The sequence below is a fragment of the Lampetra fluviatilis genome, chromosome 14 (assembly GCF_964198595.1).
Source record: "Lampetra fluviatilis chromosome 14, kcLamFluv1.1, whole genome shotgun sequence".
Taxonomy (NCBI): domain Eukaryota; kingdom Metazoa; phylum Chordata; class Hyperoartia; order Petromyzontiformes; family Petromyzontidae; genus Lampetra; species Lampetra fluviatilis.
The window spans coordinates 12,575,340-12,603,322 of NC_136288.1; the positions used below are offsets into that span (position 1 = coordinate 12,575,340).

General features: G+C 50.9%; 1 protein-coding gene across 1 annotated transcript in view; it reads right to left on the reverse strand.

The window, feature by feature from the left end:
• Nucleotides 1–8,445: 8,445 nt before the first annotated feature.
• The window catches only part of ADCY8 (adenylate cyclase 8), a 93,844-nt gene continuing 74,306 nt past the window's right edge, over nt 8,446–27,983 (reverse strand). The window contains exons 15-19 of the mRNA XM_078862738.1: nt 22,012–22,170; nt 19,157–19,303; nt 18,090–18,182; nt 13,632–13,746; nt 8,446–10,754 (exon numbers count right to left, since the gene is read on the reverse strand). Coding sequence (XP_078718864.1) covers nt 10,063–10,754; nt 13,632–13,746; nt 18,090–18,182; nt 19,157–19,303; nt 22,012–22,170 — 1,206 coding nt within the window. The 3' untranslated portion in view covers nt 8,446–10,062. The remainder of the gene's footprint in view (nt 10,755–13,631; nt 13,747–18,089; nt 18,183–19,156; nt 19,304–22,011; nt 22,171–27,983) is intronic.

Here is a 27,983-nt window from a genome sequence, read left to right on the forward strand (position 1 = left end):
ACCCCGTTTACAAATTGATAAAACTGGTCACCATGACCATTGTTTTGTCGCCTTATTAAAATGTCCCGGCATTCTCAGGGGCCTCAAAGAGAATAGTTCGATCTCAAAATACCCGTGGGTCAATCGCTCTGACCTTTCCGTCTCTGCTCTGAAGCACGGCCGTTGTCCAAAGCATCGGCCTGTTGGATCGTTGTTGTATAGTTATTGTATAGTTGCTGTATAGTTTTCTGTACGTATCGAGGCAGAACTACCGGGTCTCTTTGTTTGTCCACCACCGATAAGCAACAGCCCCTTAATGTAAAGAGAGGGGAAAAAGAAACAACTTATGGTATATTATTAAAATCTTGGGTCACTGATATTGTTGTACATTGATGCAAGCAAGCGGAAAATTCAACAGCCAGAAGTAAAAAAAAATGCACGCATTCCAAAAACAAATAACATAACAGCAAGTCGTAACGAGAATCTCAGCATGATCCGTCTTTTGAGGTGGCATTACCGTTCTTGCGCACATTTCGCAGCCGGCCGTTTGAAAGCTCGAAGCTATTTCCAACTGCAGAAAATGTGACATTTTCAACTGCACCAAATGATTGCGCATTCTGACATTTTGTACAAACGCACACGTCCGTACACACACACACAAAAAAAAACACACTCGGTTGTACTCAAGGCTCTTTTGTTGCGAACCGGGGACGATGACTGACGAAATGGCCACGCCAATTGATGTGCAAATTTCGGGTTCCACCACCTTTAGCCAGAGCTCAGAGGAGGCCACCATCTCTTCACCATTGATCTCGAGAAGAAAAATAAACCCCACCACGACCCACCCCTGCACCCACACGATCGTGCAGCAGACACAAATGTGGGTAATGACATCCAAAGAAAATGGGTCATGACGCACGCGGCTATGCTAAGTTCAAATGTAACCACTGCTCGCGAAGATGCAACGTATACGACCCGGCGCGTCAAGAACATGTCTAGCGCGGTACAAAGGTCCTGCTCATTCGTGGCAAAGGCTCTCATTTGAACAGAAATAGATATTTTCGTGTGGTTGCTGAAATCTTTTTTTTTTCAAAGGAAGATGCAAGCAAAAAAACCCACCCAAATCCCAAATGTTTTTTTCATGTAGATATAAACCTTTGACGGGTTATTCAGGGCTGTCCGAGATGACTTTTGAAGTTTCGTTAATGAGAAAAATAAGACTTAAAAATCCCAGTCACGTTTGCCGCTACACTTTGCTCTGGTGATATCACTGTATACTTTGAAGGTTGAGGTTGTCCTGCTGCTTGCTGTGCGTGTGTGCTAACTGCATGGGCGGGAGTATGCTGTGATGTGTGTGCATGTATCCTGTGACGATTATCTGAACCGGTTCTGGGCCTCTCCTAGGTCGACTAAGCCTCGAATGAGTATCTGGTGCGGTGTGTAAACATCTCCTCGAGAGAGACAAAGGCGTCTGGACTTAGTGCTGCGCTCTCGCCCCCCCCCCCCGCTAACAGAACTTGCCACAACAGTCTGTTAAGGCTATATGGGGGATCTTTGTATTTGATATGTGCCGTGCCGGCCTTCTTAGATGCTCGCCAACAGCACTTGCTCCTACAGTCTATTAAGGCTACACCGGTGGACCTTTGTATTTGTCTGATGTGTGGGGAGCGGTAGTGCAGTGGTTAGCAAGCTGCGCTACGAACCTGGCGACACGAGTTAGATTCCAGTGATGATCATCTGAATTGGTCCTGGGCCACTCCCCTTGAACAACCCGCACTGGCCAGCATGGTGAAGTGTGGTCCAATAATCCTCAAGACCTATACGGCCTGGAGAGGCCTTCATCCAGCAGTGGATTGAACGACGAATATCTGTACGAGTACATAGACGTGTAACATTACATCAGAAAAATAATTCGAGATAATAATCATCAGCATAAAAACGAACATCGTTGTTATCAACAGCAGAAGCAGGATCGTTTTAATTTGAGATCAGACTCATGCCCATCACTTCTCGTTCCGTTAAATGACTCCAAAGCCATTTCGCTCCACTCAATAATGAACGATCACCCGACTCACGTTTGGCAGCTGTTAGCGAGAAACTCAGATCTTAACAGCCACCCACCACTTTGATTGCCGAAGAGACAGACATGGGCACGCACGATCTGCTCTCCAAACAAAGCCAACCGCGGGGGTGGCGGGGGGGCCTTGCAGCCGTCCCGGCTTTTTCCTTCTCTGTTTCAGCGTGAACAATTGGTACAAAAACACGCCACGGCATGCCTAGCCGCAACAGCCTTCGAGCATGAGTCGGTCAAGGCCAACCGCAGCGACGGTGGGAGGGTGAGACGGTGAGTGTGTGGATATGGTGGGAGCTTTCGGGCTGCCGCTTATTAGGTTCACGGCTCGTGGTTGTGAGACCTTTAATAGACTCACATTTCCAGATATCTGGACAGATCTTGCTCCTTGAAAAAGGCGATAAGGCGCGGGTCTTGAGCTCGGCGTGCTGTGTGGTCTCCCATATAATCCGAGCCGTGTCGCGCCGCGCGGCACGCCCCGTGAGCGGACGCGTTCACCGAACCCAATCTCCTATGGCCATGCAGATTTCTTGATGCCAAACGGGGTCATCGCATGCGCACCGCGCGAATACGCGGTGAGAGCCATGCCCGCGTGTGAGTCGCTGCGCTACGAAACTACCGGCGACCTCGAGTTCGATTCCCGCTCACGGTCAACACCAGGGACGATTGTTTGAACCGCCCCCAAGGGCCTCGCCTAGGTCGACTCAGCCTCAAATGAGTAACCTGGTGCGGTGTGTAAAAAAACATCGCCAACTGGGGAGACAAAGGTGGTCGGGAGTGGTGCTGGCCACCCACCCACCCCCTGCCGGCCTTAATAAATGCTCGCTATAACAGCACTTGTCCCAACCGTCTGTTAAAGGCTATACGGGGGATCTTTGTTGTTTGCAGCGGTGCAAGTTTCTTAACACCCCCTCTCCCCCTCTTCAGACATCTGGCCAGCGTGGAAGAGTAGGCCAAACACCTTCTAGAGACCCTACCTGCCAGCAGCGGCGTGAGCAAGCAATTGCAGGGTTGCGCCTTTACCTTTCACTTTATTTCATATTAACGCTGTGGGAGCAGTGGCGCAGTGGTTAGCGCACTGTACTCTCATACAGTACGAGTAACTCTGAGTTGGATTATCGGTCCCGGCTAACATCAGTGGCACATTCAAGTGACATCTGGTCCGGTCCGGCCTTCCAACATTCATCAACACGCACTCGCAGTTATCAACGTGGCGAAGTGTGACCGCTTCACCCTCCGCCGTCGACACAGCATGGGGAGGGGGGTGCCTTCATCCAGCAGTGGATTACTCGAGAGCTGTAAGTTGAATTAGGCTCACAACAATTTGTCCAAACTGTGCACTTCTGGACTGGGAGTCCATCCTATGTAAAACCTCCAAAGGTATTTGTTTGTAAACACTCGAGGCAAAGTAACCATTCAGTTGCTGTGGTTGTACAAAATAACTTCGGCTATGTCTGTTTGTTTAGAAACGTGCTTTTTAGAGTGTTCGGCTGCTATAACTGTCCATAAGAAAAATGGTGCAATGGGGGGAGGGGGGGCTGTCCAATGTCTCTCAGCCCTCCCTATCCGTAGCCCGGTGCCTGGACCCAACCTCTGGTCCGTGGTCCCTGGTGCAAGTTGCCACAGCCTTGCACGCTGTCGAATGCCACGCCGCTGCAGTGCTTTAATTTTTTTTACTTTTTATTAATTTTAATTTTTGACCTACGTGATTTTACCGAAAGAAACCTAAGAATATGAAGCCTTTTAAACCCGGAGTGGAACTTAAATGTGACTGTTGGGAGCACTCTGTCGCCCTCTGCTGGCTGACAGCACTCACGACCACCACCCCCCCGTGGATGAATTATCTCCGCGACACTCGATAAGAGATGGGCACGACAGTCGACAGAGTTACTTACCATTGCGTAGTGAGAAATAAAGTAGGTCGCCTGGTGTTGGCGGAGGTTTACATTTAATGTTGGGAAAATTGGGAAATAGAAAAAAGGGGAAAAGCTTTTCTCATATTATGGTACTGGCAAAGGAGGTCCCATGATGTAGCCGCTCACCCCGAGCTCTCATTGCTCTGATAGTGCGTTGTCTTTGTGCTGTACGCCTTTTGGCGTCCTCTGGTCTAATACCGTTTTGAGACGAGGCTCAAAAGAAAGCTGTCTCTGGTGTGGACCAATCAGTTTCAAAGACAATGCATATATTATTAGAGTACGTTTTTTGTTTGCATTCTGAGCACAAGTATTGTGGTTAATGCAGACATGATTCCTTGTAAAAGGTTTCAGTTTGGTGTTTTAACATCTTAACACCTGTTTTGTTGCCAGAAAAAAGGGGAAAATCTCTTGTCAAACAGTTAATTGTCGCCTCCCTACAAACTTAGCAGGACCCTCCTGAAAATGACTAAACAAGCAGAATTATGTCTTTAAAAAAATCCAAATCCTTCCTAAGCTGTATTGCGAAATATATATTTTAATAACACTTCATTTGTGTTAATCAGTATTATGCCGAAGGAGATTTCCATTCGGAACTCTGCAGCTCGCAGTGCATCATCATCACCATGTGTTTTGCAGAAAATGGCCCTGGAACGTGATGTCACAGAACTACGTACGAGTTCACTTCCATGAACCTCTTTATCCAGACTAGGGTCACATCTTTAGTTGACCTGCAAAGAATGTTCGTCTCATGCCCAGTCTCACAGTGGCAATTCGTCTCATCAAGTGGAATCCATTTGCAACGCTATTTTGTGTGTGTGTGTGCTCATTGATGACCGAACTGAGACCATCAAATCGTTAGACTTGGGTACCCGGTCTAATCACTGGATGCAAACCCAGGACATCAGTGGTACCGGCTCAGTGCTCTAATCCCCGAGCCTCCCCGCGATCTCAATAATAGATTACAATGTTCAGCAGGGGGGTCGAGTGGCAGCGTAGGGGATAACGCACCGTGCCATGAACCAGACGACCTCAGTTTGATTCCCAGCCACAGCTCACACCAGTGGTGAGTGGTATCAGAATTCCTGGGCCTCCCGCTCAGTCGATTCGGCCTTAATACGAGTGCCTAATGCGGCGTGTAAACATTAGCGGTGGGGAGATGAAGTTAGTCCCGGCATGGTGCTGGCCACACCACACCCTCGTGTGCCGCGGTGGCTCGAACAGGTGCTCGCTAACAGCACTTGACCCAGCAGCCGTCTGTAAGGCTATACGGGAGTGGTGGTGCAGTGGTCCACGCAATACCTTACGATCCCTGCGATCTGGGTTCGGTTTCTGTCCACGCACACCAGTGGCAAGTGTTAACCGAATTGGTCAGTGCCTGTCAGTTGAGGATTCGATCTCCCAGACTGACCACACCGTGTCTCAGCCACCACACTACAGGTCACAACACTCTGCGTCTTCTCCTCGCACCGCTCCACTTTCTAATTCTACCGATTCATTATGAATTTGGCGAATAGAGAAACGCTTAAACTTTTTCATGACAAAGTCGTGTAAATGTAAATGTGTCCTACACCCACCTATACCCGACATAGCCAATCAGTAAGGGTTGTCACGTGAACAGAACGTTGCCAATTTGTTACGACTTTAGCACCACCGCTGTGTTGGAGAGCAAACCGACATCAACATTGCCAATTGAGTACGACGTCTTGCTGGTGATTACAACCAGCATCATCCGGCGTTTTGCCAGAAGTGTGAAAGTAGTAACCAATATCATGAAAATTGGCCGCGAAAGCCTACATGTGAAGCATTCACTTCAATCCATTAGATCTTCTGTAGTGCAGTTTGTTGCTGGCTGCTTGTAACTTTGGGCCTGTGAGACTGCGCTCAGCAACTGTGATTCAAAAATAAATAAATCATCCGTTTTCTTTTGAAATGTGCCTTAGGACGGCTGCTTGCGTTGTGGCCGAAACGTCGTAAGAATTATTTCATTATGTTTTATTTTTCTTATTTTATTACTTCCCTTCTACGTGACTTTACCGAAAGAACCAAGAAGATGAATCCCTGCAGTCACGAAAGCTTTAAATCAAAATTTAAATGTGCCCGTCACTTTAATTTCGACCGTGCTCTCGGCATCACGTCGCCGTCACGAGCCCAAACATCCTTTCGGAAACTCTCGCAGAGCAGCGCAACCGCTTCGTGTCGGAGAACGACCCACGAAAGTGGATGCCACAGAGCTACCTCTGAGTCACCTCTGGCCCACGCACAGTAGAGGTCAGCCTTAAAATGAGCTCTAGACGCAGCGTGTGAACCTCAGCCCTTGCGGGGAGACAAAAGCGGCCACGCGCGGCGTTGGCTGTACCGCTTCACTGAATTGCATTGTGGGTTGTTGTGGCAGCCGTCGTGGGTGTCTATTGAGCTCACATGCCTCTACGAGCCATACTGATCCGCGGCGAGTCGCTGGATCTGTGTGTCTGGCTGGGCGGTTGATTTCACTGCGGTTTTATTCGCGGAGGGCGCGCGCGCGGAGTGGATTGGGAGCCGGGTGTTATATTTTACACCTCTTCTAGAAATCCGCCACGCGGATTGCAGCTTTAAGCTTGCCAAAGTAGGCTCATTATAACCGTGCTAATTAAATGTTCGGCATATTTTTTTTTTATAAATGTACCCGCGGCACAGAGAGCGCGTGAACAGAATAGTTTAATGGGGATGTGCTGCAGGACGAAGTGTATTGTTATCCCGGTGACACGACTGCCACGCGGTAGTGTCACAACGGCCGTTCGGCTGTTAGTTTTTGCTTCATTGAGGGTGGAGCGGTGATGCGGCAGAAGGTGCATTGTGCTCTGAACCCAACCAGCTGAGTTGTATTCCCGATCACGGCGAACATCAGTGGCGAGGTGATACCAACCCGCAGTAACTAGCCTGGTCTGTAACGAGTAAGGTCAAAAAACCCCATGATCTACGCTACATAAGAAGGTCTATGTCCCGCAGTGTATTGATAAAAGGGGTTTGACATGTAAATGGGTGTAATAAAGGCAGAAGTGGTTACCTCTGGCTGGTTACCTATGGCTGGTTACCTATGGCTGGTTACTTATGGCTGGTCACTGGTCAGGTGGCTCAGAGTTAAAATCCAGGTCGGGGCTAGACTCAGCCCATCACCCCTGCGGGGTGTATAAAATAGGTAGCACTTTGTGACAAAGTCGACCGTGCTTTGTCCTATGGATATGCTGTACTCACCCCCGTCATAGGAACGTGGGATTTCCATCACCGGCTCATTGCTGCGTGCGTCTGTGGCTACGACCAGCAAACCCTTATCGCCCATGGACGACACGACTTCTCAGCACCGCCCACGTGTTTCAAGTCGAAGGGTGGCGGCGTATCTGCAAATCGCCGAGACAACGCCGGCGAATGGCCGAATCGCTTCGGACCGCATTTGAGAATCTCTGGAGTGGTTTGCCCTTCACGGGGACCATTCGACACCGTCTGGGCTACATCCGTCGTCTCGCGACGCTTGTGTTGGAGCGAGGCAATCAACTGTACTACCGACGCGACTGCTGAATTCAATGACCTCGGAGTTCCATCAGAATTTTCCTCTTTTTTATCGCTCAAAATTAAACGAATACAAAAAACCCATACACAGCATAATTCTTACCAATAAACCAGACAGGTGGATGCATATTTTTGTTGTTGTTGTTGTTGTGTCTTAGTAAAGCAAACAAAAAGGCACGCCATTGCACACGAGAGCTCTGTCCACAACCCGAGCATGCACCGATATTTAAATCCACGTTTAAATCGCACGTTTTGTTGTTGTTGAGCAATGCAGAACTCCCCTTTATTAAAAAAAAACCGAGATCGCCTTTCGTTGTTTGACCAGTCATGCGATGATCGTAAATAAAAAAATAAAAGCTCGCCGAACAGAAATAAACAATGACTACCCATTTATTTATTATGATGTAAAACTCTCACAGAGGTGCTGGCACGTAATATATATTTTTAAAACATCGCTTAACAAAAAAAAGTTATTAAAAATTAAAGAAACGACCAAAAAAAATTCCCTTCCCCCCCAAAAAAAATATTTTCCACCATTATGTACAATTAATTTGTCGGGGAAAAAAAGAAACACATTTTAAAACAATGTACAGTATACAAAAAGGTCAAGAATGTGTTTTGTGAATTCTATTTACACAACCAATATATGGTGAAAGGCTTTTCTTTTTGCAATAAACTAGTGTTTTTTTGTTATCTTTATGTTAAAAAACATAAATGACACTGATGAATGGCTTAGTTTTTTTGTTTTTTTCCGCCCGGGGGCAAGCCACGGCGAGTGGCTGATGGCATTTCGACAGTGCCCCCCCCTGCCCGCGCCCCCCTCCCCAAACAAACGGATCGCTCTGCAGCCCCGTGTCCCCGCCTGTGTATTCATTATCTCGTTATTACGTCGCACCAGCAGATGGAAATAACCTGCATAGAATCCCATTTTTAAGGGGGGGGGGGGGGGGGGGGAGGAGGTTGCTAGGCAACGATGCCACCAGCCTCTGCCATCCCAACACGGAGAGCGTGACTGCGCCACACACAACGGAATGGCCCCCTTCGTATATTCTGCGTAACCCTGCCATGCACGCATTAGCAGCCTCGAGTGAATAAGTACGGGCGCTAACGATTAGCTGCGGGGCATTCCGGTTTTGTCAGGTGTGCGCGCGCGTGCTTGCGCGCGTGCTTGCGTGCGAGTGCGTTAAAAAATGTACCATGACGGTATTTATTTCTCCCGTGTTTTCAGCCGACCGTCAAGTTCGCGCCCCCAGTGGCTTTGGGCGGCGGCAGGGTGCATCGTCGATCGACACCGCCACGGGCTCGGCAGTATTGCAACGAAGGTCACGCGCGCGCGCGCACCGCTCAGCAGCGCCCGCACGCTCGCTCGCTCGCCCGGCTGAATCGTCCGGCTCTGCGACGCGCGCGGCGAAATATCGGCGGCTGCGCTCTGAGGGTGACGCCAAGAAGAGGGGGACCGGACGCATGCACCGAGCCTCCCCGCCCATGGGAGGCGAGGGGAATGGGGGGGGGGGCAACGGGCTGGCTAAAGAGGAGGCTTGGGGGAGGGGGGGGGTCACTCACAGGGTAGGGGGCTACAAGGGGATACGCCCCGGCTGTCTCGCGCATGGCACGGCACGGCCGGGAGGTCTTCCGTGCGCCTCTCTCTCATCATCATCACCGACCCGGTGGCTTCTGCTGCTATCGGACGCAGCAGCCCCCGGCCGTGGCAACTCGCATCTGTTCCCAAACGGCCGCTTTAGAGTATGCATACAATATATTACACGCGCTCGCATATACATAATGTATTGTGTCTGTGTCTTTTGTATCCTTCTCTTTAGGGTACATTAGCCCGAAGCGTTAAGCCCCACTGTCTAATACGCACGGTCAAGCAATGCTGCGCTCTTAATTGTACAACGCAAGCTGTGGGGGCAAAGTAACGCGGTGCTGGCTGACAGGAACGTAAGCCGGCAGGCTACAACCGTCGCAAGCATTCAAATCATAATCAGTCCTGCCTGATTGCCTTTGGTCGTAATGCTTAGCAGTGAGTAGGACATAGTCAAAGTGCTTAACACTGCCGCATTGAATTAGGAATGTAACGAAGACGGAATAATTTTTTTTTTCATCAATGTTTTTTTTGCGTTATTGTAAGTTTTAAGAACAACCAGAATCAAGACACCGGTACGTGGGTTCGCGAGGGCCAGGAGTTGGGGCCATCAAAGGTGCTGGGACGGTACATTGCACGTCGTTACACTATTGCGTCGAAACACGCCAAACACTGCATGGGTTAGTGTCGATCAACACTGTCCAATGAACACAATTTTAAAAAGAAAACAAAAACTGGCACTTGTCATAGAAGCGTGACATGCTCAGCTACGTAACCTTTAAAAAAGATGCAACTGCATCCTTGCTAGCCATATTTGTTCCATTTTCTCTTTTTCACTCATCACCATCACTTTATTTTTTTTAATATTCCACTTTATATTCGTCGTTTTCAAACCCATTTCATTTTCTTTCTCATTCTTTCAAACGGACCCCGGCCCGGGTCCACGGTAGCGTCGCGACCGGCGCTCGCTACGGGACGGCGTGTTCGGCCGGCTCCACCTTCTGGTGCTGCTGCTGCTGCTGTTGCTGGTGCGTCTCCGGCACTTTGAGGAGCTGCGGCAGAGGGCTGCTGGGCGACTGCGCCTGCTGCTGCAAGTGACTGCTGCTGCTGCCGCTGCGCCCGCCGCCGTTGCTGTGCGCGCTGAACGTACGCGGCACGCCCGCCGATCCGCCCGTACCCCCAACGCCAACGCCGCCGCCAACGCCACCACCTCCACCTCCACTTCCCACAGCTCCCGACCCACCGCCACCGCCGCCGCCGCCACCGCCGCCACCGCCGCCCCCGTCTCTCAGCATTGCCGCCTTCTGCTTCTGGCGGTTGCGCGACTGCACGAGGCTGAAGACGACGGCGGCGAGCGAGTTCTGTCCGGCGAGCCGTCGCGGGTACGTGACGAGCGGCGTGGGGCTCACGCGGCCGATCAAGAAGTAGGTCCTCAGCTTGCCCTCCTGCTCGCTGATGCCCTTCACGTAGATCTCGTCGCGGTACTCGAAGGCGAAGCCGCGGCCGCGCAGGATCTGGTAGGTCTCCTCGGGCACCTGGATCCGGCTGCTGAGGCCCGTGCTGTCCATGCGGCTCGCCAGGTTCACCGTCTTGCCCCAGATGTCGTACTGCGGCTTGCGCGCGCCGATGACGCCCGCCACCGCGGGGCCCTGGCAGATGCCTGCGGAACGCGTGGCGTGCCGCAGTCGAACGGGAAGACGAGCGATGATGATTTTACATTTTTATTTATTCATGTTATTTTTACACTTAGGGAGGACGGGCCCTAAAATCCGCAATGCGAAGCAGTCAGCAACTGACGGCATCATAACTCCTTCTTGGCTCTTTCGGTAAAGTCACGTAGAAGGAAAATAATAAAATAATTAAACATAATAAATTCTCATGACGTTTCGGCCACAACGCAAGCAGCCGGCTGCTTGCGTTGTGGCCGAAACGTCGTGAGAATTATTTTATTATTTTTAATTTTTATTATTTTATTATTTTCCTTCTACGTGACTTTACCGAAAGAACCAAGAAGATGAATCCCTGCAGTCACGAAAGCTTTAAATCGAAAGGCATCATAACTATTTAACTTTTTTTTCAAATTTTACCAGGTAAGGCGCACTGATGCTATATAGCTCATTTTCAGAAGCGACCTGGCCACACAAATGGATTGTCTCAACGAAGTCGCTTATTGCGTGGACATTTATAACAACCAAATACTCTGTAAATGCATGTTGATTCTAAATGTCGAGGGAAAAACCGAAGGACTCGGATAAAAAAATCCACGCGACCACGGGGAAAGAAAGACATACAAATGACAAATATACAGGCATCAGGGTCAGGATCAAACCCACGACCTCCTCCATACCAGGTGTGGTAGTTAACATCTCGCCACCGCGGCATAGATGAACGTAAACACGTTTCTTGATTCGAGCAAGGTTATTGTTGTAAGAGCTTGGGAGAAGAAACGATGATGGGAGGGAATTCCAAAGTGGGAATGGACGCGATGCGGTAAGAACCAGGGCAGCCTGAAGTATGGTTAAACAACCCCGGTGACGAACATGTCGTGGATGTAAAATTCCGCCTCTCCTCCTCCCTGCCAACCCACATTAACCCATACCAACCGGCACTAACCCACACTCACCAGCAATAATCCACACTTACACGCACTAATCAGCACTAACCCACACTAACACGCACAATGAAATATGCATGTGGTGCTAAAGAAGTGCAACATACATGCGCACAAATGACCACAACGACCGACAGGCAAGGTCGTAATTATAATATATATTCGGGAAGACACATCCCCCCCCCCCAATATTAAAATATGCTCAAAATGTCCCCCCCCCCAATATATTGCTATAAAACAATAATTGCTATGCTATGTAAATAAAAACAACACTTTGCTAAACCTTGGCCACAATATCTGGACTTGTCTTCATGTAAATCAATGTATAGATTTATGTTTATATGATTGTGGTTATGGTTGTACTTTATTAATCCCTAATCTCTGCCGTTACATACAATGAAACAAGAAAAGGTAAAAAAAAAAGTAAAAACAGAGCAATGTAATACAATACACTATTAGACATTTTTGTAAAAAATAGTGCTAGTGAATTTTTTAATATTTTAGGCAAGAAATTAGTTTAAAAATTTAGATATTTTTCTGGGTTGGGACCCCCAGACACCCTGGAAGATTTGCCCCCCCCCCCCCCCCAATGTTGACTCCATGGCTACGGCCTGGCCGACAGGGCATAGAGAGGGCCTTCATCCAGCAATGGATCACTGTTATTATTAGCGATGCATTAACATTAGCACCATCTCATTGCGGCCCTGTCTGCTGTAAGCAATCATCCCCGAGTTAGCCACTTCACCGGGGGGCTTGGTGGTTATCGGCCTGCCACCGCTCTATCTCGTTATGTCCGGTAATGGGCCAACGCAATTGCACCCGTTGCTATTTTTCACAGTAACTGCCCCTTGCCGTGCTGGGCGCTCGCTGGGAAATTAGGGCTTCTGTAGAAACAGTGGCACTCGTAATAGGCGGGTGGGGAGGGGGCGGTGGTTATGGGGGGGGGGTGTCTCTATTGATCGATTCGGGCTGAGAGGAGATCTGTGTGCGTCGCGTGGTTGCCGACTTCTTCGCTGTGCCAGATCGAGAACCGTCAATGCCACCACCACCCCCTCGCTGCCAACACTCTCTACCCTCCGACAGATGATCGCGCACAGGCTGCGAGGTCGACACAGATGCGCGTGTAAAGCACTTGAGTGCGTTCTCTACCAGTTGTGAATGCGTTTCTTCTGGGTTCTCTGGTTTCCTCCCCATAGCTAAGAAGATGCACGTTACCCCGACCTCTCAATACTCTGATAGTGCGCTGTTTTTGAGTTGTACGCCTTTTGTCGTCATCTGGTCCAACACCAATGGAGACTAGGCTCTAAGAAAAGCTGTCTCGGGTGTGGACCAATCAACTTCAAGGACAGTGCATATCATTATCATTAAATTTCGATTTAAAGCTTTCGTGACTGCAGGGATTCATCTTCTTGGTTCTTTCGGTAAAGTCACGTAGAAGGGAAGTAATAAAATAATAAAAATAAAACATAATAAAATAATTCTCACGACGTTTCGGCCACAACGCAAGCAGCCGTCCTCTTCTACGTGACTTTACCGAAAGAACCAAGAAGATCATTATCATTATCAGAGTTGTTTCTTTTTGTTTGCATTTTGACTGCTTGTGTTGTGGTTATTGCAAACATGATGCCTTGTATAAAGGTGTCAGTTTTGTACCAGTTTAAAGGGTAAAAACCTACTACGAGATGCACGTTGTAACTGCAACTCGCACTCACAATGTGTGCCTTCTTGCCCATCGCTTACAGACTTCATGCAAGGCAGTATGCACGTGTCCTCCAAGATCTGAACCCACAGAATCCAACCATCTGCCCTTCAGTCTTCCAATTGGTCTCCGCTACACCCAACTTTACTTCCTGGGCAATGGGCGTTTGAGGGTTATCACGTTGTTACCAGGATGCCCGCACCACCCCCTAAGCGATGCGAACGTACCCACGCGGAGCTCGAAGTTGTTGAAGGAGTGCGTGTTGATGTCTCGCAGCGTCTCCTTCATGGCCAGCGCGAAGTCGGCGAGGCAGCTGAGGTGGGCCCACTCGTCCTCGGAGTTCTGGCACACGCACGCAGACGCACGCACGGAGACGCACACACACGCAGACGCACGCACGGAGACGCACACACACGCAGACGCACACACACGCACGTTCACAGACGCACACACACGCACACAGACTCACGCACGGAGATGCACACACGCAGACGCACGCACACAGACGCACGCACGCACACAGATGCACGCACGGAGATGCACGCCCCGGCCATCGGTGTTTAGTCGGTGAATAAAATCACCGTGGCAGTGCATCATCGATTTACCTACACGCAGTCTCTGATTGCAGGCCCAGGAGGTCAAACGGCGGCCAGAAACAAACAGAACGATGAAACTTGTGGTGGGTAAGAGTTTAGCGCGTTTCTTGTCATTGAGCAAGCTCACTGTAGGAGCTTGTTGGGAAAAAAATAGACGATGTTGATGATGATGATGGTGGTGGGAGGAGGAGGAATCTCAAAGTGGAGCGGTCCGAGGGAAGCAGGAATAGAAGTGAGGGGGGTGGTGGTTGAGTTTCATTCATCACAGTGTGGTGGATGTAACTCAATCGCTGTCAGTCTGAGAGGCAGACCGGGCCGTTGACGTTCTTCATAGCCAGGTGAGAAACCATCAAGCCAGCGTGGTGAGGTATGGACAAACAAACGCCGTGGTCTACGTGGTGTGGCAAGGCCTTCATCCAGCAGTGGATTGAGAAAAGGGCTGCAACGTTTTTTCAAAGAACCACTGAGGGAAGACTGATGGTACAGTGGCCAAGGGCATTGCACTACAAACGTGGAATTCTGAGTTCGACCCCCAGCCACGGCTGCCATCAGTGCCCAGCGATAATCTCAACTGGTCCTGGGCCCCCACCCCTACACTAACCCACACTGACCGACGTGGCTAAGTGTGGCCAAGCAACTCCCAATGCCCGGGTGGTGGCGTGGTGAGGGCCTTCCTCCAGCAGTGGATTGACAAGGGGGCTGTAAATAACATTTTTGCTCTTATTCTCAAGGTTACAATCTCAGTCTACATAACATGTACGTACGTTGAACTTCTTTTGCACCGTACGTAGCCAGCCGTGCGAATCGGAGGTGCGGAAAGAAAGTTGGGCAAGCAACCCAAGCAGGATGTTCATCAATAAGGATCATCATTCTAGATTTGAAGCTTTCGTGATGGCAAGGATTCATACTCGTAGGTTTTTTCGGTAAAGTCACGTAGGTAAAAATAAAAATAATAAAATAAAATAATAATAAATAAAAATAAATTAATTAAATCACGACGTTTCGGCGGGCAACACAAGTTTCCGTCTTCATCTTGATACAGTAAATTTGGCTGTGACGGTCCCACCTGAAGACGGAGACTTGTGTTGCCTCCGAAACGTCGTCATTTAATTTAGATATTTTCATTCATTATTATATTATTATTATTAATTTGTATTTATTACCTACGTGACTTTAACGAAAAAAAACCCTAAGAATAAGGATCCTGACAACTCAGGAAAGAGACTTCCTTGAATAAAAAAAAATACTTTACAGATTTGTATTGGATTACTCGCGAGCTTAACCCAACACTTGCACGTGGAGGAGACTCTGTGAAGCCCTCAACTTCTTTGCGACACGATGCGATGAATATCACGTTTTGGCGGGGCGGGATTTGTATTCGCCCCTGGGGTAACACACTTGTTTTGATTTTTTAACGCCAAACTTCTCGGAACACTCTGCTCCGCATAATTCACCTGGGTACGAAGCCCACTCGCAACTCACACACGGTGCCATAAGCCCAATTGGTGCAACGGATTGTACGGAACAACAACAACACGCAAATGAAAAAGTTATGATGGCAGCGGTGTAAATTGCCCCGTACCAATTATCGTCGTTGTTACAATCTCACCTTGAAACGGGGATGTTATTCTGTCGTCCAATTTGCGTATCGGTGGATCTTTTTTTGGTTGTTGGGTCTGGGCAAACACTCGTGTCCATGATTTGCAAGTTTCCTTATTATCATCCACGCGGCTTTAATAGCTGCCGCGAAATCATAACTCATATAAACGACGTTATATAACATTACAATGTTCTTTTAAAAAAGTGCGGAACTTTCGGGATGTGTAAAAAAAGAGGCACGAACGGTAAAGATAATAGCGGCGGGGTTAAAGAGAGTCTCAGGCCAATCATTTCACCGATCTAAACGCCACGTGTTCAGGAGCGGGTAGGGAAAAAGGGACACCGTTTTGGTGACATTAAATGTACATGTATTTACGCATGGAATTAAACACCCCGGTGCAACAACGGTGGGATGATTTTGATGAAGGACAAAAGCAACTCACGTAGGCAATGAGTCATGGGGTTAGGGGGAGTCGGGGACATGGCAGAGCAGTAGTTAGCGCAGTGCGCAATGAAGCCGGTCATCTGAATTATATTCTTGGACAAGGTTAACATGATTTAAAGCTTTCGTGACTGCAGGGATTCATCTTCTTGGTTCTTTCGGTAAAGTCACGTAGAAGGGAAATAATATATGATATTATTATATAATAATATTTTATTATTTAATTATGTTTAATTTGTATTATTTTATTATTTCCCTTCTACGTGACTTCACTGAAAGAACCAAGAAGAAGGTTAACATGGGCGGGCAAGTGATTTCTGAGCCGTTCCTGGCCCGATCACCTACCTTCGCCAACCCATGCTGACTAGCATGGTGAAGTATGCTCAAACAACAACAACAACACTGTATGTTTCTAGAACTTCTTTCGCACCGTACGAAGCCAACCGTGCTAATCGGAGGTACGGGAGAAAGCAACAAACTAAACACAAAAAAGCAGTTCTAAAGAAATTCGTTTTCAATTTAGATTTAAAAGTGCATAGCTCCGGTGGCTTCATAATATCGGAAGGAAGAGCGTTCCAGACGGCCGCAGAAGCGCATCTGAAAGCGCGATGCGGTGACCGTCTTTGTTCGAACAGTGTGGGTAGGCCTTCATCCAGCAGTTGACTGACACAGGCTGTAAATGAGGATTATTATGAATAATGTAAAATGGCTCGCATGATAAAAATTGTCAGGAATTGAACCAATGTACTCACAAAAACATTAAAACTTGAATCGGATTGTGGCTGTTTTATTATTATTATCATTCGGAGAGGAAAAAAGAAACAAATCAAGTGCAATTTCTTATCTTGAAAGATAGGGCAATTGACTTTGGCAAGTATGGATCTTGATTTAATGAAGGAAATTTGAGCTGAGGGTTTCAATGGCATTCTCTCCGCCTGAAACGTATCTCGCTCCTTTGATCTCAGCGGGGTTTTCAATATTCAGTCGAAAACGCCCCGGGGCTCGCCGGGTGCCCAATTAAGTTGCCCAACGAGACCGAATAACCAGCACCGCAGACCCATTGAGCAGGGCCAACCGTGAATTAAAAAATATAATAACATTCCAATCCCCTCTCTCCCCACCTTCCCCCCCTCCCTCTCACCTCTACTCCCCTCCCTCCACCTTCCCCCCCTCCCTTTCACCTCCCCTCCCTCCACCCCCCCTCCCTCTCACCTCCCCTCCCTCCCTCCACCTTCCCCCCCTCCCTCTCACCTCCCCTACCCTCCATCCACCCCCCTCCACCCCCCCTCCCTCTCACCTCCCATCCCCTCCCTCCACCTTCCCCCCTCCCTCTCACCTCCCCTACCCTCCCTCCACCCTTCCCCTCTCCCACCTTTCCTCCCGACTCCCCTTTAAAGTCGCTACTCCCCCCCCCCCATCGTGCCCTTATACCCGCGGTAATGCCACGAGCAAAGGACGCTGTCGTCAAATCCCTCATCTTGAGTGTGTAGACACATCGAGGCTGCATATTGCAGCATATAGCCTGTAACATACTTTTTGGGTTAGATCGCGTAAATATATAAATACGTCGTTAAACCCGCCACCACCCGACTCAGATTGTAAATGTTGTGGCTTGGCTCGTTTAACGACATATTTATATTTACACGATGATCTAACCCAAAAAAACTTGTATTGTGGAGGATATTGGTCGCGAAATCTTTACCGAAAGAACCAAAGAGTATGGATCCCTGCAGTCACGAAAACTTCAAATCTAGATTGTAACATAGTGTTGGGGAAAGTTATTTTAAGCGAGCACCTATGAAGGCCGGCACGGCACGCGAGTGGGCATGGGCCAACACCACTCCCGGCCGCCTTTGCCTCCCCATTGTCGATGTTTACACAGCACACCAGGTACTCGTTTGAGGCTGAGTCGACCTCGGGGAGGCCCAGGGCCGCCCTTAGATAATCGTCACCGGTGTTACCCCGCGAGCAGGCATCGAACCCGGGTTGGCACGGGCTCGTAGCGCAGCCACCACCACCTGCACCGTGACCACTCCGACCGCAGTCACCTGTTTTTCGGGAGAGAGCCCCGACGCGGCCATGTAGGTGCTGCCGATGGTCTTGATCTTCTCGATGTCCTGGAACCTCTCCTCCCCGAGCAGCTGCAACAAACGGGTGGTGTCACCAACAAATCGCCATCGCGTCGAAGGGTTGCACTTAACCGGCTGACAAAGGCTGACCGCGGCCGTCAGCCTGCCGGCAGGGATGGGTGGTGGGGTGACGATTACCGCACCGCGTGTCTAATCCCAGTTGAGTAATTCTGCGGTGTAATTCTCAAATTTGGCAAAAGTCGGACCCGCGACATCGGCACGCGGTGGCGGCGGCCAACGCTTACGAGCGACGCCACGGGGGGGGTCTTTAACGTCCGTCGCGACGAACGCGGCGACTGCGACCCGCGACGGCGAGTGGGACTTGACGGAGCTCGCCCTGTTGCTGTTTCACCTGCCAGGCGCGTGGGGAGGTCAAACCTGGTGACCTCGTTCGCCTGTGACGGCGGCGGGAGTGGGCGGGCGATGAGCGTGTGGATGACGCAAGCTCGTGGTTGTTGCTGTCGTAATCACGAGCGGAACGTCACAGTTCTCAATTTGTAAACGTCGTGGGTTTACTCTCTAACACACAACCGGCGTGCTGAAGTTGTCACTAATCGGGCACGTTCTGTTTGCGTGACGAGTCTTACTAATTTGCTGTGTCGACTGGTGGCGGGTTTATCAGCACGTTCATATTTACGCGATCTAACCCCCCCAAAAAAACCCCTTTATTGTGGACAATATTGGTAACGAAAGCCTGCTTGTGTTTAACTGACCACAGCCCAATTTCTGCAAACGACGAGAAAGCCATGGGACAGAAGGGTGCCAGCAAGCTGCAAACGAACCAGAGCTACGACCAGCTGTAAACACAAAGCGCGGTCTCCGAATGGGAACAAAAAAAGCCCCCCACCGCCCCCGTCACGCCTCGAAAGTGTATCGCTCCTTGTCCATGGCCGTCACCCAGATGCCGAACAACAACAACAACAACAACAACCGGCGGTGGCCGTGTGGAGGTGCTTGTTGTTGCTGTTGTCAAACCGTGAACGCACCTCGTCGAAGTCGGCGATGATCTCGTTGAGGAGGCGGAGGCACTCCACGCCCTGGTTGTTGCTCTCCGTCTGCGAGTAGAAGTCCGCGAACTCGGGGATGGAGGCGAACATGACGCCCACCTTCTCGTACTGCTGCGAGTAGAGCTCCTGGCGGAAGCAGAGGCGGCGACGTGGTGTGACGTGGTGTGACGCGGTATGACGTGGTGTGACGTGGTGTGACGCGGTGTGACGTGGTGGTGTGACGTGGTGTGACGCGGTGTGACGTGGTGTGACGTGGTGTGACGCGGTGTGACGCGGTGTGACGTGGTGTGTGACGTGGTGTGACGCGGTGTGACGTGGTGTGTGACGTGGTGTGACGTGGTGTGACGTGATGTGATGCGGTGTGACGTGGTGTGACGTGGTGTGTGACGTGGTGTGACGCGGTGTGACGCGGTGTGACGTGATGTGATGTGGTGTGACGTGATGTGATGTGGTGTGACGCGGTGTGACGCGGTGTGACGTGTGTGACGCGGTGTGACGTGGTGTGACGTGGTGTGACGTGGTGTGACGTGGTGTGCGACGTGGTGTGTGACGTGGTGTGACGTGGTGTGTGACGTGGTGTGACGTGGTGTGACGTGGTGTGTGACGCGGTGTGATGCGGTGTGACGTGGTGTGACGTGGTGTGACGTGGTGTGTGACGTGGTGTGACGTAGTGTCTGACGCGGTGTGACGTGGTGTGACGTGGTGTGACGTTGCGCGTCGTCGTGGTATAGCGGTGGTTGTGTGGCACGAGGTCGTGTGGCTACTGGAACCCCGCTTAAAAAGTTGACGGAAGGCGACTGAGCCGATGGGGAAGATAGCCTCGCCCGTATTACGGGCTGCACTCGACAAGTTGATTCGGCCGTAAAATAATTTTAAAATCAGTAGGGGGTGCAAGCGTGTGCGGCGTGGTGCGATGTGCCGCAGGGCGATGACGCGCCGACCCACAGCCCCCCCCCGGATGGCGCGTCAAGGGCAGCTGCGTGGGACGTAGGCTGCCCACTCCACGTTACGTCGCACGCGCGGCGGGCAGCTCGCGGGAGGGAGAGGTTGTCAAAGACCGCGTTGGAGTGGCGCGAGAGCCACGCACGGCCGCCACCTGCGGGCTTTGGAAGCGCAATTGTGCCGATGTCTCATCCTGCCCTCGCATGGGATGGGCAAGCATTGCCGGCTGGATTGCAATCTATTCAAGTACAGCAGTAGCAGCAGCGGCAGCGTTCCACACAGTTGCCAACAAAGGCTTCGCTTCGTGGTGACGCGCAGTGCACGGGGCAGCTTCTTTTGGATTTAATGGTGACCTTCATTCATTGCTGGTGATGACGACAACGACGACTCAGTGTGCTGAATCTAGCAATGCACGTCAGGGTAGTGCAGTGTGCAGCGTGTGGTGCAGCTCAGCTCCTGTGCGGGATCTGGATGGATAATTGCCTCGCGGGACCGTGGGAGAGGCCTTCACCCAGCGGTGGATAGACCATAGCCAACGGTAATGACGGTGATGACGAAGATGTAATGTTAAGACGAACACTTCTGGGCGAGGAAAGTCAATGACATTCGACGGTTTGTTTTCTTTGCAGCAACCGCACGTCTTTTAACCTATTTTTAACCCATTTCTGAGAATGTTTTGATTTTCAATCACTGCTGCGGAGGCTTTCATCGTTCGCCAAGCGCTCCGAGACGCCGCGGCGGGGCGAGGGCCGCTCCACCGAGGACGAAGCATCGCCGCGCACCGCTCTGTGCGACGGTCGCGTCCTCGTCGCCCCGCCGTCAGCTCGGCTGTTTGGAGGGCAGCAGAGAAGGGCCGGTGGGCCCGCTCTCCGTTCGGCTCCGTGAGCGCGTGAGGCTGCTTTGTTGGGGACAGACGGCTGCCTGAGATAGCCACCACCACCACTAGCACCACCTCGACCCCCTTCTCCCAGCAACGGCTTCACAAGCGCTCGCCACAAATGAATGGCGACACCCTCGCCGATCTCGTCAAGGAGGGTAAACCATCGCGCTAAACTCCCGTCTGTCCGTCGGTCTGTGTGTGTGTGTGTCTACCTATCAGATCCGTGTCTCTGTATGTCCATCTATCGGTCCTCCCAGCCCTATAGAGCGAGCTCTCGTGGAGGAGGCCCTTCCCGCAGCAGTATCATGAGCAAAAAAAACACTTGCAGGGCTGCACCCTTACCTCGTATCCATCACTGGCAATTGCAAGCTGTGGACGTGCGAGCGAGTGATGAAGAAAGGGGGCTGTGTGAAGCGGGCAGCAACACAGAGTGCTTGCCACAAAATAACCGCAATGACTCGCTGGTCTCGTCAAGAAGCATAAACCATCACAACAATTCGGGTCATCGCAGGAGCAGCAGCGGCCTTTGGTTAGCCGTCGAACGAAGACGGTCACCGTTCCGCGGCCGTCTGGAACTCTCTTCCATTCCGTTATTCGGAAGCCACTGGAGCTATGCAACTTTTAAATCTCGTTTGAAAACGCATTCATTTTTATGTTTAGTTTCTCGTCCTTCCCTCGCACCTCCGATGAGCACGGTCGGCTATGTACGGCGCGAATGAAGTTCAACATACATACATCACGTGACGGCCCTCGGGCTTGGTGGTGCGGTCCACGATGGCTCTTGGAGTGGCCCAGCGGCGAGAGATATTGCTCCATATAACGAGATGCGTATTAGCGAGATGAAAGCTGTCGACAGGAGGTCGAGATTCGCGAGGTGACAGGATACGCGGCAGCTCGATTCGAGACCGCGCATCTCAGCGTGCCGCGCGCTTCTGGAAACCCACCACCCCCCCGCTCCCTCGGGCGGCATTCGAAGGCCACTGGGGGTTGACGAGCCGCGAGGGTCACTCACATCGTTGTCGCGGTCCTTCTCCAGGAAGTACTGCGCCACGTGGTTGGGCAGGATGTTGCGCAGGAGGTTTTCGTTGTGCTCGCGCAGCTCCCGCATGTCGTCAACCTCCTGGCGCGCCTGCAGCCGCCACAGGAAGTCGAGGCGCGCCGTGTACTCCAGCTGCGTGGGGGAGGGGGGGGGTTGGGAAGGCGACGCACAGCACAAGCACGTGGGGCCTTCACTGCCTGCCACCGTGACAGACGCGCGATCGCCAGCGCCAACGCTGCCATCATCTCGACATCACCACCATCTCGACATCACCGCCACCATCGCCTCGACACCGCCACCGTTACCACGACGTCGATGCTGCCACGCCAACAACACCACCACCACCCAAACACACAGCTCACCAAATGAGACTCACTAACCGAGACCCACCGCACAGCTCACCGATGCCAGTGGCCAGATCTCTGTCATCTTCTTAGGTTTTTTCGGTAAAGTCTTTACCTGACTTTACCGAAATAACCTAAGAAGATTATTCCTTGCAGTCACGAAAGCTTCAAATCTAGAATTAGATCTCTGTCAGTTGTTGGGCAAGATTGGCAGCAAAATACTTGGAAATTGAAAAAAAAAGAGTCAGCATTCATTCGTAAGCGATTTTTCAGTGACAACGCGTACCGGAGCGGCGATCAGCGCGCCGCGTGGGAACGCGCGAGCGTGCGAGTGACACACGCGCGACGCGTCCGCGAGTTCGTGCGCGCAGGACAAATGCTCCCTTAATGGGCTGGCTTGGAAGCTTGCGTCAGCTTCTCCCGCGGCGGGGGAAGACAACAACGCATGCCGCCAGTTCTTTTCCTCACGAACAAAACGCAACTTTACTTCGAGCGTGATGCGCGCGCCAACGACGCAAATGTTCACAGAAGGCCGATGTGGGGGCGGGGGGGGGGGGGACATGCACGGAGCACATAGACAAAGTACAATACAACAGTGTAGAACAGAAAAATATAAGCAAGAGATAAAAAAAAAATGTTTCCCAACAAAAAAATATCTCGGGTCGGTGGCACGTTCATGGTTAATACTTATGCAGCGTGGGGTTAAACATCTTTTGACGAAGCGTGCGTGTGTGTGCGCCCTATTGAACACACGTGTGCAGCGAGTGTGCGTACGCGCGAGCACACGTGCCCCATAGACCCAATGACAGCGGGAAGACGCACGCACTCGAAAGCCACTGAACCGCAAACCCGGCGACCCAGAATTGAAAAAAAACCTTCGCTTGACCTTGCGGTTAAGCCAACATTTCCTCGCTTTTGTTAGAAATTCCTTGAATTTCTCGTCCGTGGCTTAAAAAAAAAACAAGAGGCAAAAAAGCAACGTTTAACCGAACCACACTCACACGCAAACGCACGCGCACACTGACTCACAAAAGACAAAGATCCCCCGTGAAGCCTTAACAGACTTTTGGGGCAAGTGGCATTATCGACTTCTCTTCTTCTTTCGTATCGATTGATAAGAGTCAGATTAAATATGTAATTTTAGATGTGTTATCCACTCAATTGTTTGTTCAGAAGCAAAGTAGATCTGGTCAATTCAACCTTTAAAGGACTAGGGCCTATGAGGGCCGGCTCGGCACAAACAAATACAAATATCCCCGTATAGCCTTGAACAGTAATTGGGGCAAGTGCTGTTAGCGAGTATCACCTATGAAGGCTGGCACGACACACGAGGGGGTGGGTGGCCAGCACCACACCCGGCCGCCTTTGTCTCCCCAGCGGCGATGTTTGCACACCGCACCAGGTACTCATTTGAGGCTGAGTCGACCTACGGGAAGCCAATGACCGGTTCAGATAATCGTCACTGGTGTTGGCCCTGAGCGGGAATCGAACTCGGGCGGCCGGGTTCGTAGCGCTAACCGCCACACCACCGCTCGCCACTCGGCACACAGACACACGCGCACGTGGACGCTATGCACAGCTGGAAATGAATGCACCAGCTGCCTCCTGTGTCCGTGCGTCGTAGATTGAGGTGCATTACAATGACGCTGCAAAGAGAGATGTGGCGAGCTGCATTAAAGGACTTCAGAGGAAATGCAGTAAAAAATTTCCCATCGAAATTAATTGTTAAACGAACGGGCGCTTTTCACTGGCGATATTTTATTCAATCGGGCCACTGAGCATAACGCAGTAGGAAATACCAGAAAGCACTAACATTCCAGCAAGCTCATCGTACGGGCGTGCGATTTGACGTGAGTATTGTCTGGAACTCCCGTGCCCACAGCAGGCCATGCTATGGGCTCCCTTCTCCAGTTCAAGTCCAGGTCCACGACCTTCCTGATTTCCTCTGCCTATGAACGATCGCATCTTCTTTCTCTCTGTACACGGTGGCCCAAAAGTCAGGACACACGTGGTTATTATATTTATCTGGCTTCACCACCTGCGTGTGAAATTTTAGCTGTTGCACTGCATTTACATCAGCCATACACGAGAGAATAAGATTCTATTGATTTAAACACTGGCATACATTTTTTTTATGTTTATTCTTTCAGTTAATATTTGATCTATTATCATTATTAATATCCTTCTTCTTTTTCATTTTCATATGACATTCACAAATGGAAATAGATGTTGACTGAGTTGAGATGGAACGTAATTGATGAATGTTCAAAGATCACACACCTGAAATCTTAGAAAAAGGCCGAAATTCATTTCTAAAGATAATTCAAGAATGCATCAATGGTAATGGAAGTCAGTTTGAACATTTGTTAAAATGAAATCATTCACCCTATTTGACTTGTTAAAAAAAATATAATAACCCTGTGCCCTGAATTTTGGGCCACCCTATATCTATAAAAAAAACGTACCCAACTAATTCTGTAACCTCTTCTTGGTTCTTTCGGTAAAGTCACGTAGAAGGGAAGTAATAAAATAATAAAAATAAAACATAATAAAATAATTCTCACGACGTTTCGGCCACAACGCAAGCAGCCGTCCTCAGGTGAAGAACAGCTCTGTCAGAAATACATTTCTGTAACGTTAACATGCTGCAGTAATAATAATAATCGGCAATACTAATTTTACAATCCCTTTGATGTACGCCTGCTCACGCAGTGTCGGCCACGGAGGGGTCGTCTGTTTGACCATACTTCACCACGCTGGTCGGTGCCGGCCGGCGAAGTGGTTTCGAGGGGGATGAGCGGCCTCGGACGTCACTCGACGTCAGCCGTGGCTGTTAATCGAACGCAGGTCGCCGGGTTCACAGTGCCGAGCGTGAATGTGGCTTGTTGGGTGCGATCGCCACCCGCTTCGCTGTTCTATATATACATACCTCTCTCTCCCAATTGCACTGCAATTGCATCATAATCAATTTAGATCAAACAATCCCATCAACACGTAGAAGGCACCAAAGCCGTAAGAGACTTTTGGGGCAAGTGCTGTTCGCGAATAGCACCTATGAAGGCCGGCACGGCACACGAGGGGGTGGGTTACCAGCACCACGCCTGGCCGCCTTTGTCTCCCCAGTGGCGAAGATTTACGCACCGCACTAAGTACTCATTTGAGGCTGAGTCGACCTAGGGGAGGTCCAGAAACGGTCCAGGTAATCGTCACCGGTGTGTTGGCCGCGAACGGCAATCCAACTCGGGTCGCCGTGTTCGTAGCGCAGCGCGCCCACCGCTCAACGCGTACACGCGCGCACTCACGCGCACGCAGCCGGAACGCGCGCTACATGCACGCGGCCACGTGCATCTCCCCCGCCACGTGTAGGCCTGCAACACGCGTCACCCGACGCCACCACCACTGTCGCTTGCTCACTGCGGCATCGCATCGCCTTGCCTTGTGCCGTAACGCTATTTATTACTCATGCGGCAGCAGCGGCGGCAGCAGCAGCACATTTCCTCCCGCTCACACGTCCATGTTGATACCGCTACACCCCGCACTCCGCGTTGCGTTATCTGTCCCGGCGACATCACCCTGGGGCGTGCGCGCCCTACCACTCAGCGGGGACAGGCCTCTCTTCCGCCACGTGCACACGCAACGCACACAAAGATTCCCTGTTGGCGAGCACCTGTGAAGGCCGGCATGGCACACAAGGGGTAGGTGGGTGGCCAGCACCACGCCTGGCCACCTTTGTCTCCACAGTGGCGACGTGTACACGGCGCACCAGGTAGTCATTTGAGGCTGAATCGACCTAAGGGAGGCTGAGGAGCGGTTCAGATAATAAGCGTCACTGGTGCGTCGTTGTGAGCAGGAATTGAACTCGGGTCGCCGGGTTCATAGCCGAGCAGCTGACGACTTCGCTGTGGATCATTATTCATTATCCTAAGCATGTGTAATGACAGGGTGACACCTGTTGGCCTGGACTGGTAATTGCAGTCATGGCTGCAATACGCAATGCCTTATAATAAGGGGGGTGTATTTGGGGTGAAGGTGAAAGGTGGAGTCAGTCGAGGGGAACCGGCTAGAAAGTTCTGGAAGGGGGCGTGGCCAGAGGTGGATATCCGCCCGTGCCGGGGCGGATATCAGGAGGACCGAACCAGAAGTTCGGTGCTGTTTGGAGTCCTGGGTCCTTAGTGTGTCGCCGCGCGGCTGATCTGCTGCAAGGCCCTCTCCGCCGCGGTCGCTACACTAGTCGGACAGCTGAGTAGTTGTATGCCGGCGATGGGGCCGTGAGTGTTAGGATCGCCTGTGTGTAGCTGCGTTACACCATGCGTCGCCCAGTGTGCTCTGAATAAACAAGAAGCCTTCTACTCGACGTGCCTCGCAAGCCGCTCACTACACGTGCAACCAGGGCACGCATGCACATTCACGTGCACGGTGCATGTTGCAGTGAGCTGCTCCAGCAGGGACAGCTGTCGCAAACTATTTGACGCGCCCCTACTACCAAAGTGTGGCATCGGCAAGAAATGTATATCCCGTCATCATCATCGTCATCATCATTGTCAACATTGTCAGACGTCTTCGGACGTGTTTGCGGGTTGTACCGCGCGCTGCTCCTTGACGCGATGTCCGACGTTTCGACCTCAGCTCGTGGAGAAGCTTCCAGATAACACCGCGCCACAATGCGACACGACGCGGGAGAGCGATACCGCAGCGCACGCCGCGAAAAACCCCACACAGCTGACGCATCCTCTGTTCCGCGCGTTAGCGACGACGGAGCAGAGGGAATTTCCACCATGGTTATCTTTCTTTAGCCAGCTCCGTCTCTTACCGCCGCTGCGTTGCAGATGAACAAACTCGACCACGAAGCGAGCCGGATCGGAAACAAATCTGACAAAGGTTGCAACGGAGGGTTCCTGTTATTTGTCTTTATTTATTTATTGAGAACCCGATTTGTTTTCTTTACCAAGTAAGGACCACTGAGATATTTCGCTCTTTTTCAGACGAGACCTGGCCACATATGAAAGATCAACAAAGTGGCTTATCACGTGGAAATTGATAGGAAGCCAGATAATATCAAAGGATGTTTCTATACGTGGAGGGAAAAACCGGACGACCCGCAGAAAATCCCACACGACCACGGAGAGAGTGAGAGAGAGAAACACACGCAAACTCCAAACATACAGGCGTCACGGTCGGGATCGAACCCAAGACCCTGCCCAGCTGCGATGCGATTGCAGCTGAGATGACAAAACTGACACTCGCTCTGTGCAGGTGTGAGTGTGCGGACAGAGCCACTGGTACAGAAAAACAAACACAGCGCTGATGACTCGACTCGTGACCTGTAATTGCTCGGTTTGGCCCAGACACGCGCGGGACTTCTTGTACAAACAAAATCCACGGCTACTCTGGGCTACCATTCTCACGCAACGGTAGCAAAGTGAATTTTGGTCAAATATAGATGCTTCTGGATACAGGTCAGCGATGGACGTATGAATACGCCCCTTTCTCATCACATCACAGCAAGGCTGAGCCTGGATAGTGTTTTTTTTCGGCTGCCGCGGGGTACTGAGATCCAACGTACACATGCACACACTACGCACGCACAGGCACACACACACA